The 12,758-nt window shown below is 34.1% G+C and overlaps 1 protein-coding gene across 6 annotated transcripts in view; it reads left to right on the top strand.

The window, feature by feature from the left end:
* Positions 1-12,758, top strand: part of RELCH (RAB11 binding and LisH domain, coiled-coil and HEAT repeat containing) — a 106,782-nt gene that overhangs the window by 28,136 nt on the left and 65,888 nt on the right. For 5 of the 6 annotated variants that reach the window (XM_044921049.1, XM_021686145.2, XM_021686146.2 and 2 more), the window contains exons 3-10: positions 4,471-4,542; positions 4,654-4,709; positions 4,811-4,924; positions 7,145-7,348; positions 7,454-7,545; positions 8,131-8,415; positions 11,251-11,326; positions 12,581-12,676. In XM_044921049.1, coding sequence (XP_044776984.1) covers positions 4,471-4,542; positions 4,654-4,709; positions 4,811-4,924; positions 7,145-7,348; positions 7,454-7,545; positions 8,131-8,415; positions 11,251-11,326; positions 12,581-12,676 — 995 coding nt within the window. The remainder of the gene's footprint in view (positions 1-4,470; positions 4,543-4,653; positions 4,710-4,810; positions 4,925-7,144; positions 7,349-7,453; positions 7,546-8,130; positions 8,416-11,250; positions 11,327-12,580; positions 12,677-12,758) is intronic. The other variant, XM_044921050.1, reaches the window with a different exon arrangement.

Raw genomic sequence — 12,758 nt, 5'->3', positions numbered from 1 at the left:
TCCATTTTACATGATCTGTCTTTTATCATCAGAGTCTCTGAATATCCACTTATTCAATTAATATTTGTTGAGTGTTTATTCAGTACTCAAGGTATTAAGCTGTTCTGTTAACAATAATCAACAAAATAGACACATGAAGCCTCTATAAAGCTTACATAATCTAGTAGACATTCTAAAATGACTTTCAGATTTTTGCCTGAGAAATAACCTGGCCTGTCCAATGATTAAGAAGCAGCATCAATAGCCCTCTCATCTCTTTGCTATTGGCCTGCAACATACATATCCAGATTCCTGATGTATTTCTCCCCTAGTACAGATATTTGTACTTAGTATAAATTAGTAGGGTTTTTTTTGTTTTTTTGTTTGTTTGTTTTTCTTATTTTGAGCCTTACTTAAATCTTTATGATTTTAAGTGAGGTAGATGTTCAAACAAGGCTTTAAAGGCAACAAGCTTTTAATATGGCTGAAGGGTGTTATAATTTAGGTGATAATCATAAAGGTCTGAACTAGGATAATTGCAGAGACAATTGAGATGAACGGTTTTTTAGTAGGGGGTTACTCAAGGGTTGGAATATATGGCTTGGACATTTAATTAATGTGGACTGAGTAAGCACAAGGGATAAGTGAAGAGTAATTTCCAGGTTTCCTGTTTGGGTATCTGCATAGATAGTGGTGCCATTAGTGGAGAGAGGCTGCAGGAGGAAGCAGATTTGAGAGGAAGATGATGAAATTCATATAGATAGATCAAATTCAAAACTTATGAGACACTCAGGTGGGCATGTCCTAGAGATAATTAGGTAGGTCTGTATCTTCGGGAAAATGTTTAAAGATTTTTGAATCTTCGGAGTACTTGTCAAAGTTAAAACCATAAGGCTGGATATCATCCCGGTGGGGTATGTAGGGTAAGAAAAGGGCCAAGATGGTACCCTGAAAAACACCAGCTTTGAGATGAGTGATAGAGGAATCTGTAAGAGAACCTGAGCAGGAAGGACAGTAATAAGATTTTTTTTTTCTTTTAAGGTTTGGGGAAGAGGATTTTTTTCCCCCCACTAAGATGAATATAGAAAACTAAATATCTATAAATAGAGATTACTTCTTGCTTCCATTCATTTATTTTTCACTATCTACTCACATGCCTAACAGTAGTATTCCTTTCTGAAGTCTGTAATAGGCAGGAAGAAGTCTAAACCCAGGAGGGGTGTTAATGTTACCGTCTTAGGCTTTTAATATCATTTTTAGGAATAGATTTCTATTCTAACTTACAATCTTAAAAGAATTTTCCTATTTCTTAGACCTGTTCCTGGGATAATAAAATAAATATTAAAAAATGGGGAAGTGGTATTTTATTATGAAGTCAAATCACTTTATAGTCAGAAAAAAAAAATCCAGGAAATTCTGACTTGAAAGAAGATGGTTTCATGTCCACTCTGGCAAGGACCTTGACTCAGCCCTGTTGATTTAAACTCTTCAACAATGAACAGGAATAGCAATAAAAAAGTACTTAACTCTGATCAGAGTCATGTCAGTTATGGAAAAAATTTTCCAAAATAATGTTTTGAGTTTTGTGCCAAGATGATCAAAGACTAGCAAATATTTCAAGATAATACAGTGATATATTGATTGGGGCCACAAGGGATTGATATTTTTTTTGCTTTGAAATTTAACACTTTACCTTTCATGTAAAGGCATGAGAACATGATCTTAAACACTCAGGTACCTCTGATAGAATACCAATATTCCAACCCCTGTTGGAAAATAACAATTTCAACTAATCTAGAGATGCTCATACTGAAAATCATTAATTATTTTGGTAAGACTGTAATATATAATATTAGAATATACCTACATCTTTGCAGTTATTAGTTTAATTCCAATAAAATTGCCATCAGTAGGGTTAGACTATTAGTAGAGGATTGAGGTAGTGAACAGGTGGGTAGTTGGTTCCTACGGTGTTTTTTTGTTTTTGTTTTTTTACAAACATACACATCCTCAAACATTTTTATGAAAAATTAAAATATTCAAAAAATACTTGGAGATTGTTTGGTACAATGTATCTCTTTACAGGATAATTAATTTTGAGCTTTAATCCAATATTTTTTAATAAAGAAGAGACAAATTCATGTATGTGTTGAATATAGCTGTTCAGACCTTTCTTGTGAAACTTTCTCATGTAATTGTAATTACTTGATCATACTGTGCCTTTATAGAGATGTGCTATAGAGCTTCAACGATATGCCTTTGTCTTTTAAAGTCTATATTGTATATTAAGAAACATGCAGCAGAGTGAATTCATTTTGATAAGCACTATCTTTTCAAAGCATTGGTAATTTTTAGTGACATTTGGCAATGTATTTGTAGATGTGCATAAAAATATAAATTCTTGCCGTCTGACATGGGTTTTTCTGGCTTTCTGTGCCTTGATCATTCAATGTTTTGCTCTTAGTCACCTAAACTTTTCACCAATTGAATTTGAGTTTTTCACAGTTTGTGTTTTAACCCTTTTTTTAATTTATTTTTTTTCATATTTCTATCATTCTGGCGCAGGCATTTCTGATCTGCAATTGTTCTGTAATATGTCTTAGTAAATTGTGATACTGAAAGCATAATACGTATACTGATTTTACCTAAGGTATGGTTAAATATTTTTAGATCAAAATCAATTACCTAAAGCTTTGAAATTAGAAAAAAAAAGTAAACCTATTTTGTACTTACACACTGAATGTGTGCAGTCTGACTTTAAACACAAACTCTGTTTCCAGAAGTGTAAGTTTTAGGGAAAATGTTTTAACTTTGTTGCACAGAAATGTTTGCAGATCAGCATTGCTAACTACCAAAAAAGAAATCATAACATACATGTCATCTGACTTTTAGTTGTGCCTTCCTGTTGCTGCAGTGAAGTTCTGTGCATCAAAATAACTGGCCTTCATGTACTAGATGTGATTCAATTACATCTTCAGTTTTTAATGAAAATATGCAAACTGAGTGAATCCTAATTTTTCCATGTATTTTTATAGCTTTATTGTCTCTGATAGCATCTCATTCGCCATCTTCTTTTTTCTGTTTATTAGTCAATCAGGAAAAAATTGCCATCTTTAAATTTTTTAATTTGCTAGTTGTTATGCAGAACTATTTAAATACCATAATTTTGTTTAATATCCAGTTGTGACAAAGATCACTTAATTTTCCCAGAGCTTTACTTCATGGAAATGGCTTCCCCCCCCCACAGCTAAGCTTGCTTTTTCTTCAGAGCAATATTTATATATTTTAAAGAAAGTTCCCAGTTAAGACACATCTAGTTAAATCTTGATCGTGGTGAAACATTTTAAAGAGCTTTAAAAATGTTTCCTCAGTATTCACGTTTATCTTATCAGTAACAAGAGAAGTCTTTGAGTTTCACTAGTTAGTATCTCTTATCATGAAGAGATTATCTATTTGGAAAGTTATCAGAAACGTTGAAATCCTATTTAATTTTACTTAGTATTCTTAGGTACTATACTTTTAGAATTGTACAAATCATTTACTTTAGGATGGTCTTAAATAGAAATGAAAGAACAAACTGTTTCAACCCTTTGGCTTTAAATGAAACCTAAAACCATAGGAACATTTTTTAAGATATGTATTTAACATATCTATGCTTGTTTGTAGATAACATAACTTTGTTTGTAGAAAAACTTAAAGCCATCCCAACATTTTTAAATATTTAAGCCATGTTTCTTCAATATCTTAATGAAGGGATATATTCACTAATGTTTCTGTATATTGATTTATAACAATATTCTAGATAATGCATTTAAAAATACTTTTTCTTGGGGGCGCCTGGGTGGCTCAGTTGGTTAAGCGACTGCCTTCGGCTCAGGTCATGATCCTGGAGTCCTGGGATCGAGTCCCGCATCGGGCTCTCTGCTCGGCAGGGAGTCTGCTTCTCCCTCTGACCCTCCTCCCTCTCATGCTCTCTGTCTCTCATTCTCTCTCTCTCAAATAAATAAATAAAATCTTTAAAAAAAAAAAATACTTTTTCTTTTTTAATACTAAGGTTTTCTTTAAGTATATTTGCTTGGACTTGATCTAAATTTTTGTCTTTTCCCCTAAAATTATGTCACCTGAAAATATTCCGTTGCATTTTCTTACCCACACTGAGTGAAGTACAAGCATCCAGATTACCAATATTTTTATTTACCTAAATGAGAGTATGCCATAGATTTTATTTTTAAATAGAGCTATTCCCTGTCAGACAGCTAGAACATTTGATCAGCAGTCCCCTGAATTCTAAAACTATGGAAAACATTCACCAGTTTGCTTGCAAACCAACTCTGCTGCATGCGTTCACAAATTTCATAAAGATTGCATGCTTTCTGTTTTCAATACAAATTGTATTTTTTTTTCATACCCATCCTTGCTTTTTATTTTTTAATTTTGTTTCCCTTTTCTTGGTTGGATGCCTGTGTGTGTTTATTCCAAATCCCTGTCCAGTCCTGGAGTTTGAACTACGGAAAGCCAAGGAGACCATTCAGGCCCTCCGAGCCAACCTGACAAAGGCTGCAGGTGGTGTACATAAAACTTTTTTGAGACTTTTTCTACTTTGACAATGTAGAAGTAGCTGAAATATTTTCAAATGTAAAATAGTAAAGTGATATTTATATTTTCTTCCACCAGAACACGAAGTTCCTTTACAGGAACGAAAAAATTACAAATCAAGTCCTGAAATTCAGGTGGGTGAATGACAGAACTAAAAGTATCTTCCACATAAAATGGTAGCACAAGTATTGAAGGAAGGAAACTGATAGTATTGTATCTTTTATTTTGCCTGTAGGAACCAATCAAACCTCTTGAAAAGAGAGCTCTAAACTTCTTAGTCAATGAATTTTTATTGAAGAATAACTACAAGCTTACATCAATAACCTTTTCAGATGAAAATGATGATCAGGTACAATTTTTTTTTTTTTGACAGTGATTTGTTTCCTTTTTAACTTGTAATCTATTTATTTTCTCTTTTATCTAGTTTCTTTAATTTTTTAAGTCCTACATACGGTAAAATTCTGTAACGCTAGTTACCAAACACTTCTCTGCCCATGCAGTCTGGTATTCTTTTGGTCATGCTCCCATTGCCACACTCAATTTTGTCACTGTCTTACTGCCACTACATCTGTATCTCCGCCTTCTAAATCTCTCCGTTTTCATGTCATGCATCTCTCCTACCTACTGCTTTAACTCCTTCCTTATCAATTCTAAATTTATAAGCACTCTCAGCTTTCTTTTTAGCTTATCCTCCACCTGCCTCTCCAATATTATCTTTTGCCTATTCATTATAATCTTGCAAACAGAAGGGCTTGCATCCCCCTCAACATATCTGATTCCTTCAGGGTTTTGTGCTTTTGTTCATTCTTCCCCTTGTCTCTGAAATAATTAGTTCCCTTATCCCTTCATTGCCTTGTGCCTTATAAATACCTAAACCTTTTCCAAGAGAGTGCACAGGTCATCACCTTTCCAAAATCTTTCCTTCTACCTCAAGACAGAAATTGACTCCTTTCTCTGAATTCTTGACAGCTCTTTAATTATAATATCTATAATACTAAGAGTACCTGTTTATGTCCTCACTTGAACTGTGAAAGCCCCTGAGTGGAGACAATATTTTATTCCTTTTTCTAAGCACACAGCAGATATCTAATAAATGTTTGATGAATATAGTTAGATAAATGGACATTTGAATAATATGTGTAATAGTCATTTAATAACTTTTTTAAAAAGCTTAAGTTTGTTTAGTTCTTGTTGTAGGCCAAGCACTGTGTTAAGATCTTAATATACATTTTATTTTATCCTTATAAAAACCCTAAGAGGTGAGTATTATATCCATTATACAGATGACCTGTTTAAGTTTCAAATTAATTTATAACAGTGATAAACAGAGACAGATACGAATTTCATCTTGGGTCCAATTTCTCCAAAGCCCCCATTTTTAATACCTGCCTTATATTTGCCTCAGATTTAAGCCTCAGTAATGGGTATTCTCATTATTCAAATAAAGCTTCAAAGGGACACCTGAGTGGCTCAGGGGTTAAGTATCTGCCTTCGGCTCAGGTCATGATCCCAGGGTCCTGGGATCGAGCCCCTCATCAGGCTCCCTGCTCAGCTGGAAGCCTACTTCTCCCTCTCCCACTCCCCCTGCTTGTGTTCCTTCTCTCGCTTTGTCTCTCTCTCAAATAAATAAAATCTTAAAAAAAAAAATAAAGCTTCAAAGGAGTAAGAATGTCACATTTAGAACATTCAAATGAATATGCCATAATTTCTCAAAGAGGGTTTCCCAAATAAATTATAAATAAATAAGTTACAAGATATCAAATTAATACTAAATTTTGATGTATTAGAGAAAGAGAATGGTAGGACAATATATTTGTGTGTGATTAATTACTCTGGAATTTTATAAAGCTCTTCAAAAAATCTTTGCTCATGGAATGCTTGAGGTGCTATGCCTTTTTGTACTTTAGTAATAGAATTGTATTAGATTGAATTCAAGAGAATGTTTCATACACAACAAATCGAAGAATAGCCATTTGGATTCTGAAAATTGTAAGAAGCATTTTTAATAATATAAATTAGATTCAAACAGCTATTGCAAGACGGCAAACAGATTAAATTGCTTGCTTACCCACCAGAGATTACACTAAATATATATCGGTTAGAATAATAAAGAAAGGAAGAACAAAATTAATGCCATCAATTAGTTTACTTATAAATAATGGGTAAACTTATGAACTAAGATTTTCTTAATGTAGACATGTTGTATGACTTCATGCAAATATTTATGTTTTACAAGCTTGAAAGTTAACACAATCTTGAAGGTTAAGAGTTTGCATTTTTGAGAGACTTAATAACAAGATTGTATGTGTAACATTTTGACATCTAAGACAGTTAAACCTGTTTACCTAGAATATCAGGAAACTTACAAGAATAATATCATATACAGTGGAAGATGTAAAGTAAGTTTAACAATGATGTTTTCTCACTTGGAACATACACTTTGAATTTACAACAAAATTATGATTGTGTTAGGTTTTCAAGATATTAACTATAAGGAATAAAATGAATCTCAAAAATGCAGGATAAAATTTCTTCATAGTTTTTAAAAATATTATTATTTATCTTTTAGGATTTTGAACTCTGGGATGATGTAGGATTAAACATTCCAAAACCTCCAGACTTACTGCAGCTCTACCGAGATTTTGGAAATCATCAAGTGGCTGGGAAAGATCTTGTGGATGTGGCCAGTGGTGTGGAAGAAGATGAATTAGAGGCTCTTACACCAGTTTTAGGCAGCCTTCCTCCAAGCCTTGAAACTCCTCAGACTGTAGAGGTGAGCAATATTAACTAACTAGTCAAGTCCACTAGAAGTATTTAAATTGTGTAAAAGCATGCTATGAGATCTTGAGTTTCTGTTTTTCTCCCATTTTGATTTTAGAACTCCTTGCTAGTACAGAAATTAGAAGATAAAATTAGTTTATTAAATAGTGAGAAATGGTCTTTGATGGAGCAAATCAGAAGACTTGAAAGGTTAGTACTTAATCATCATTTCTAAAAAACCTCTTAAAGTTTTTAAAGAAACTGACAGATTATATAAATATATAAAATAATATTTCAGTTGTAAGACATAATTTTTCATACTCTAATACTTCTAAAAGAAAGTCTTATAATTGTTTTAAATATTTAATATGTTCTTTTTCCCCCAAAAAAGTAGTAATCATGTAATTGGTTCCCCATGGTTGTGTCAGTATTAATAAAATAACTCCTTCACACTAATGTTGTAAATATTTCCCACTGATTATTTAATTTAATTCTTATTATAATCCTGTGGGTTAGATGAAATGATTCCCATTGTGCAAATACAGAAAAGAAGGCTAAATGCCAATTCAAAGTTTATAAGGTCATTTTTATGCTTCATTAGTAAGAGTTTGTAGTTATACTTTTAGGTATATGAAGCATTCCTTTATGTAGTACAGAAAAGCTTAAATCAGTTGCCAAACAATTTTCTATTAATACATTTTACTTTTAATGCATGAAACCTAGTATGAGGTTTATGCTATTGCCAAAGTTTTAAGAATATAGTTGTTCTCTGATAATTTCTCTTTCTTTCTACAGTGAAATGGATTTCCTCAAAAACGAACACTTCACCATCCCAGTAGTTTGTGACTCTGTTCAGCCTTCTTTGGATCATAAGGACTCTGAAGACAGTGGACAAAATCCAGTTATAAATAGCTCAGACAAGCAAAAAGACCAAGATATCCATCTTTCAAAATCAGATGAAGTTGATTCCACTATTCCTAAAGAGAATTTCCCAAATTCTGTCCCCAGGAGAGAAAAAGAAGAAATGCCATCTTCTTCGCCATCAAGTAAAAACATAGTCCATTTTGATAAACCTAACAGGTTAGTATGCAGCCTATGTTTTGAAATGCATCTTTCAGCTATTTAATACCTTGCCAAACTAGAAGAGCTTCATTTCTTATTTTGCAGGTCAGATGTATGAATTTTTACATTTGGCATGAACTTAACACATAGCAAGGTACATGTCTCAAAAACATATCACAAAGTAATTACTAAGTTCAATTACATTAAAGAGAATTAAAACATAAATGGGGTAGCTTCTAGCTTAGCAAAGTACTTAAACCCATAAAATAATATGTATGTTCTGTGTGCTGTAAACTCTTGTAACCAGTGATTTTTTTTTAAAGATTTATTTTATTTGAGAGAGAGAAAGAGAGCGCACATGCACAATCGGGAGAGGGAGAGGAAGGGGGAGAGAGAATATGAAGCGGACTCCCTGAGGAGTGCAGAGCCAATGCAGGGCTCTGTCTCACAATCCTGAGATCACGACCTGAGCCAAAACCAAGAGTCGGACACTCAGCCGACTAGCCACCCAGGCACCCCTAAAGCCAGTGATTTTTACCTTTTCTCTGTTCAGTCATTAACAGACTCAGTAGAAGATTTTGGTACTGCATAGTTACCAATGTAAATAGGGGAATTGTTTCTGCTCCTAGTCCTTTTTCCTGTGTCTGCTTCCATTACTAATACTGTATTATTAGTATTCTCGATTCATTTACTTAATTTTTATTGGGTCTGTCTCAGGGATTGAAATCAGATGAGGTAACAGTGGTACTTGCCCTTTAAGATCAGATTTTTCTAGTGGAGAAAAAATATAATTTAAAAATTTTTTAGGTTGTAAATCATTTTAAGAAAGGAATATCTACTGTGTTCTTTTTTATATTTTAGTTCTAAATTCTTTCTGTATCCTAACTTATTTCATCCTCACAAACATTCTGTAGTGCAATTCTGAGCCACAAGTCATACTTCCTCCTTGTATTAAACAGAGGGATATTACACCTAGTGTTGGGATATAATAGGAAAGTATGACTGATTTCTTTTAGACTTAGAGGCACTCATTATTAGTAAGAAGTATTTGATTTTTTTTTAAAAGCAAATCTTTCCACTGATGAGCCACAACTTTTTGTATACCTACTAGCCATATTTTTCTTTAGGTATTGGGGAGGTTACAGAGTTGAAATAGATACGGCCCAGTCTTCAAGTTGCATTTTTTCTAGTATGGATAAGATGGAGTCATAAAAATCTATGTTATGATACTCAACAATAATGGCATTTGTAATAGTTCTTTAGTGTTTAGGAGTACTTCCATATATCTCTTTTGGTATGCAAAGCTACTTTCTGGAGAAACATGGTTGTTAAATTTGTTCAACTAATTTTTTTAGCTCTTAACTGTGTGCTAGGCAGTGTTAACAAGGAATATACTGGAAGGCAAAACATGCGGTAATCCCTTCAGTCACAAACATTATAGTATGAGAGAGACCAGCAATCAGACAATCATAATAAAGTATGAAAAATAGTAATATAAGAGAAGTTCACCTTGCTTTGGAAACACACAATCAGGGCACCTAAGCTAGTCATCAGAACAGGGAAGTTTTCAGGGAAGAAGTGTCTAACCTGAGGCATGACGACTAAATAGGAGTTAACCAAACAAAGAGGTAGGAGGCAGAGTGTTCCCAGTAATGGAGGATAGCATGTGCTAGGAGAATGCCACATGTTTTGGGGAACTAAGAAGAATTTAGTAAGGTTTAATCAAAGACTAAGTCATGTAAGCCATGTTAACTCATTTTAGAGAGCTGGGACATGGTAGGTATCTAAGTTTTAGAAAGAAGCCTCTAAGGTAGAGGTGATTGGAGGGTAGCAAGACGGGAGGAAAGAAGACTAATAGGGTGTCTTTTGGAAGAATCCAGGTAAGAAATGGTTGAGGCCTGACTTGTATTAGAAAGAAGTAGGTAGAATTTAAGATAGTTAGAAGGTAAAAGCTTGATTGGATTTGGGGTGAAATGAAAGGGAAAAATAAAGGCTGATTTGTGGTTTCTGGGTTGGGTTGATTAGATGGATCATGGCTGTTCCACTGAAAGAATATGGGGGGAGGAAATAGATGAGCAAATAGACTCAAGCTTTGGTACATTACTCCCTGTGATCATAGAAATCACTGAATGCCACTTTGTAGTGTATACTATACTAAATAACCTCTGTTTTGTAACTTTTAGTGTTAGCTCTTTTCTTTGTGGATTGAACACATAAAGCACAACTCATAGTCATATTTTATGAATACTACTACATAAAAACTAGTGTCATTTTAGAGATACAAATGTTTTAACCTCGTTTTTAAACATAAATAAGCTAATATTTTCAGTTACAAAAAAAATATACTTTCTTTACAATATACCGTGAATGTTGATTGAGCCTCTGCTTCATTTATCTTTAATTTTTACCTGTTTTTTGTGGATTTCTAATATTAAGGTTTATCATTATCATTAGAGAGGTCTGCAAAACTTTAATTCCTGTCAGCAACTTTGTATCCACTGTTTACCTTTCTGGGACCAGAGAGAATTAGGGAGAAAAAAGTCCTCATTTCAGATTTTGCAAATACTTTCTGTAATCATTGACCTGTTCTACATTTCAGGTTTGATCCATTGACATTACGGCTGTTCATTCACATATCATTAAACTTTTTTAAAATCAGTTATTGCTAATTTTTTCCCCTGTGTAATTCTCTAGTGAAGTATCCTTCAAGTCATTGGTGGCTGAAAAATCCATTTAGCGTTTGTGGGGCACTATTAATGCAGGTATAGTAGTTATAACATGCAGCTTACCTTCTCCTAAATGCCAGTGGTAACTGTTTGGTACTCTCCCCTTTTCGTCCAATTTTTCTTCTAGGAAATTGTCTCCTGCTTTCCACCAAGCTCTACTCTCTTTTTGTCGAATGTCAGCAGATAGTCGTTTAGGATCAGAGGTAAATTATATCATATATTCTTGGAACTTTCTTAAAATATTTGTTTTTTCTTAGTATCTCATCCAAAAACAGCTGTGGTAAGACTCCATTTCAAATAAATATCTATTTTTTAAAATAATGCTCTAAAAAATAATTCCTAGAATTTTAAACTTTTAAAAAGGTATTTGATTATTTCTTTCCTTTGGATTAAAGTTTTGTTTAGTATCAAAGTGACCTTTTGTAGTCTATTTTTAATTTGTTATGTCTGACATATGGTAATATGCCTCTTTTTGGTATAATTTGGAAACCAGTGTAAGTGTACATATTGTTTATATTTTGGTTATTTTTAGATTACTCCATTATTTTTACTTCATTAGGAGTGGTTATCTTTTTTTTTTTTTAAGAGTTTATTTATTTGAGAGAGAGAGCACAAGTGGTGTGGAGGGGCAGAGGAAGACCAAGAAGCAGACTCCCCACTGAGTAGGGAGCCCCATGACGCTAGACGATGCTAGGCTCCATCCCAGGGCCCTGAGATCATGACCTGGGCTGAAAGCAGATGCTTAACTGACTGAGCCACCCAGGTGCCCCAGGAGTGGTTATCTTTGATTGCTGAGTTTGTTAGTTCTCAGATTTGTTTTCCTCAAGTGCTTTGTAATTATTGGAGGCTCATCCTGACAGGGTATTTTGTTATTTTTTTCTTTCTATCTTAATACTCACTTCTCCCCTTTTTAGTTGTTGTTTTGTGGTTGATTCCACTCGACCTCTTGTGGGCTTCAGTTTCACAATGTCATTGCTAATATGAAAGAGCTAACGGATGGTTTGAATACATTTCTGGCAATCCTCACAGCAAGACTGGGTCAGCCTCCGGGCCTCCTCTTGTACACAGCTTCGCTCTACAAACTCAACAGTTTGATTGCCATAGGCATAGATTGAAGCTATGTAGGGCATCTTTTCAAGAATAAAAGAAAAACCACTGAAGCTATGTCAGTCCTGTGTTATCCGTAGTTGTTCCCAGAACTGCAGCCTAGTAGGGCTCCTCTGATTCACGCTTGCTTCTTCCTGGTGTTTTCAACCCATTTCATGCTTACAGAAATGTTTATCCTACATGAGACCACAGTTCTTGTTGTTGATGGGGATGTCCTTGTTATTACCATTACCATCAGAAGATGGAATTTTGGATGGGCAGAGGTGGCAGGGTCTAAAGCATGAACTTCAAGAACCATCATTCATGGAAGTTCTACACTGTCATCATTTATTAATTCTTTGGTTTCCTAGGTGTCTCGGATTGCAGACAGTGAGAAAAGCGTTATGTTAATGCTGGGGCGCTGCCTGCCACACATTGTTCCTAATGTACTGTTGGCAAAGAGAGAGGTGAGACACATAGAAGGGTTTTCATCCCAGTAATCTCATCATGTTGTCCATTTTCTGTCACTTTGAAGTTTAGTGTTATATT

Source organism: Neomonachus schauinslandi, chromosome 14 (genome assembly GCF_002201575.2).
Source record: "Neomonachus schauinslandi chromosome 14, ASM220157v2, whole genome shotgun sequence".
In the NCBI taxonomy this organism is placed as follows: domain Eukaryota; kingdom Metazoa; phylum Chordata; class Mammalia; order Carnivora; family Phocidae; genus Neomonachus; species Neomonachus schauinslandi.
Note: the sequence above shows the minus strand (reverse complement) of the source record. Positions and strands in the feature narration are given on the sequence as shown.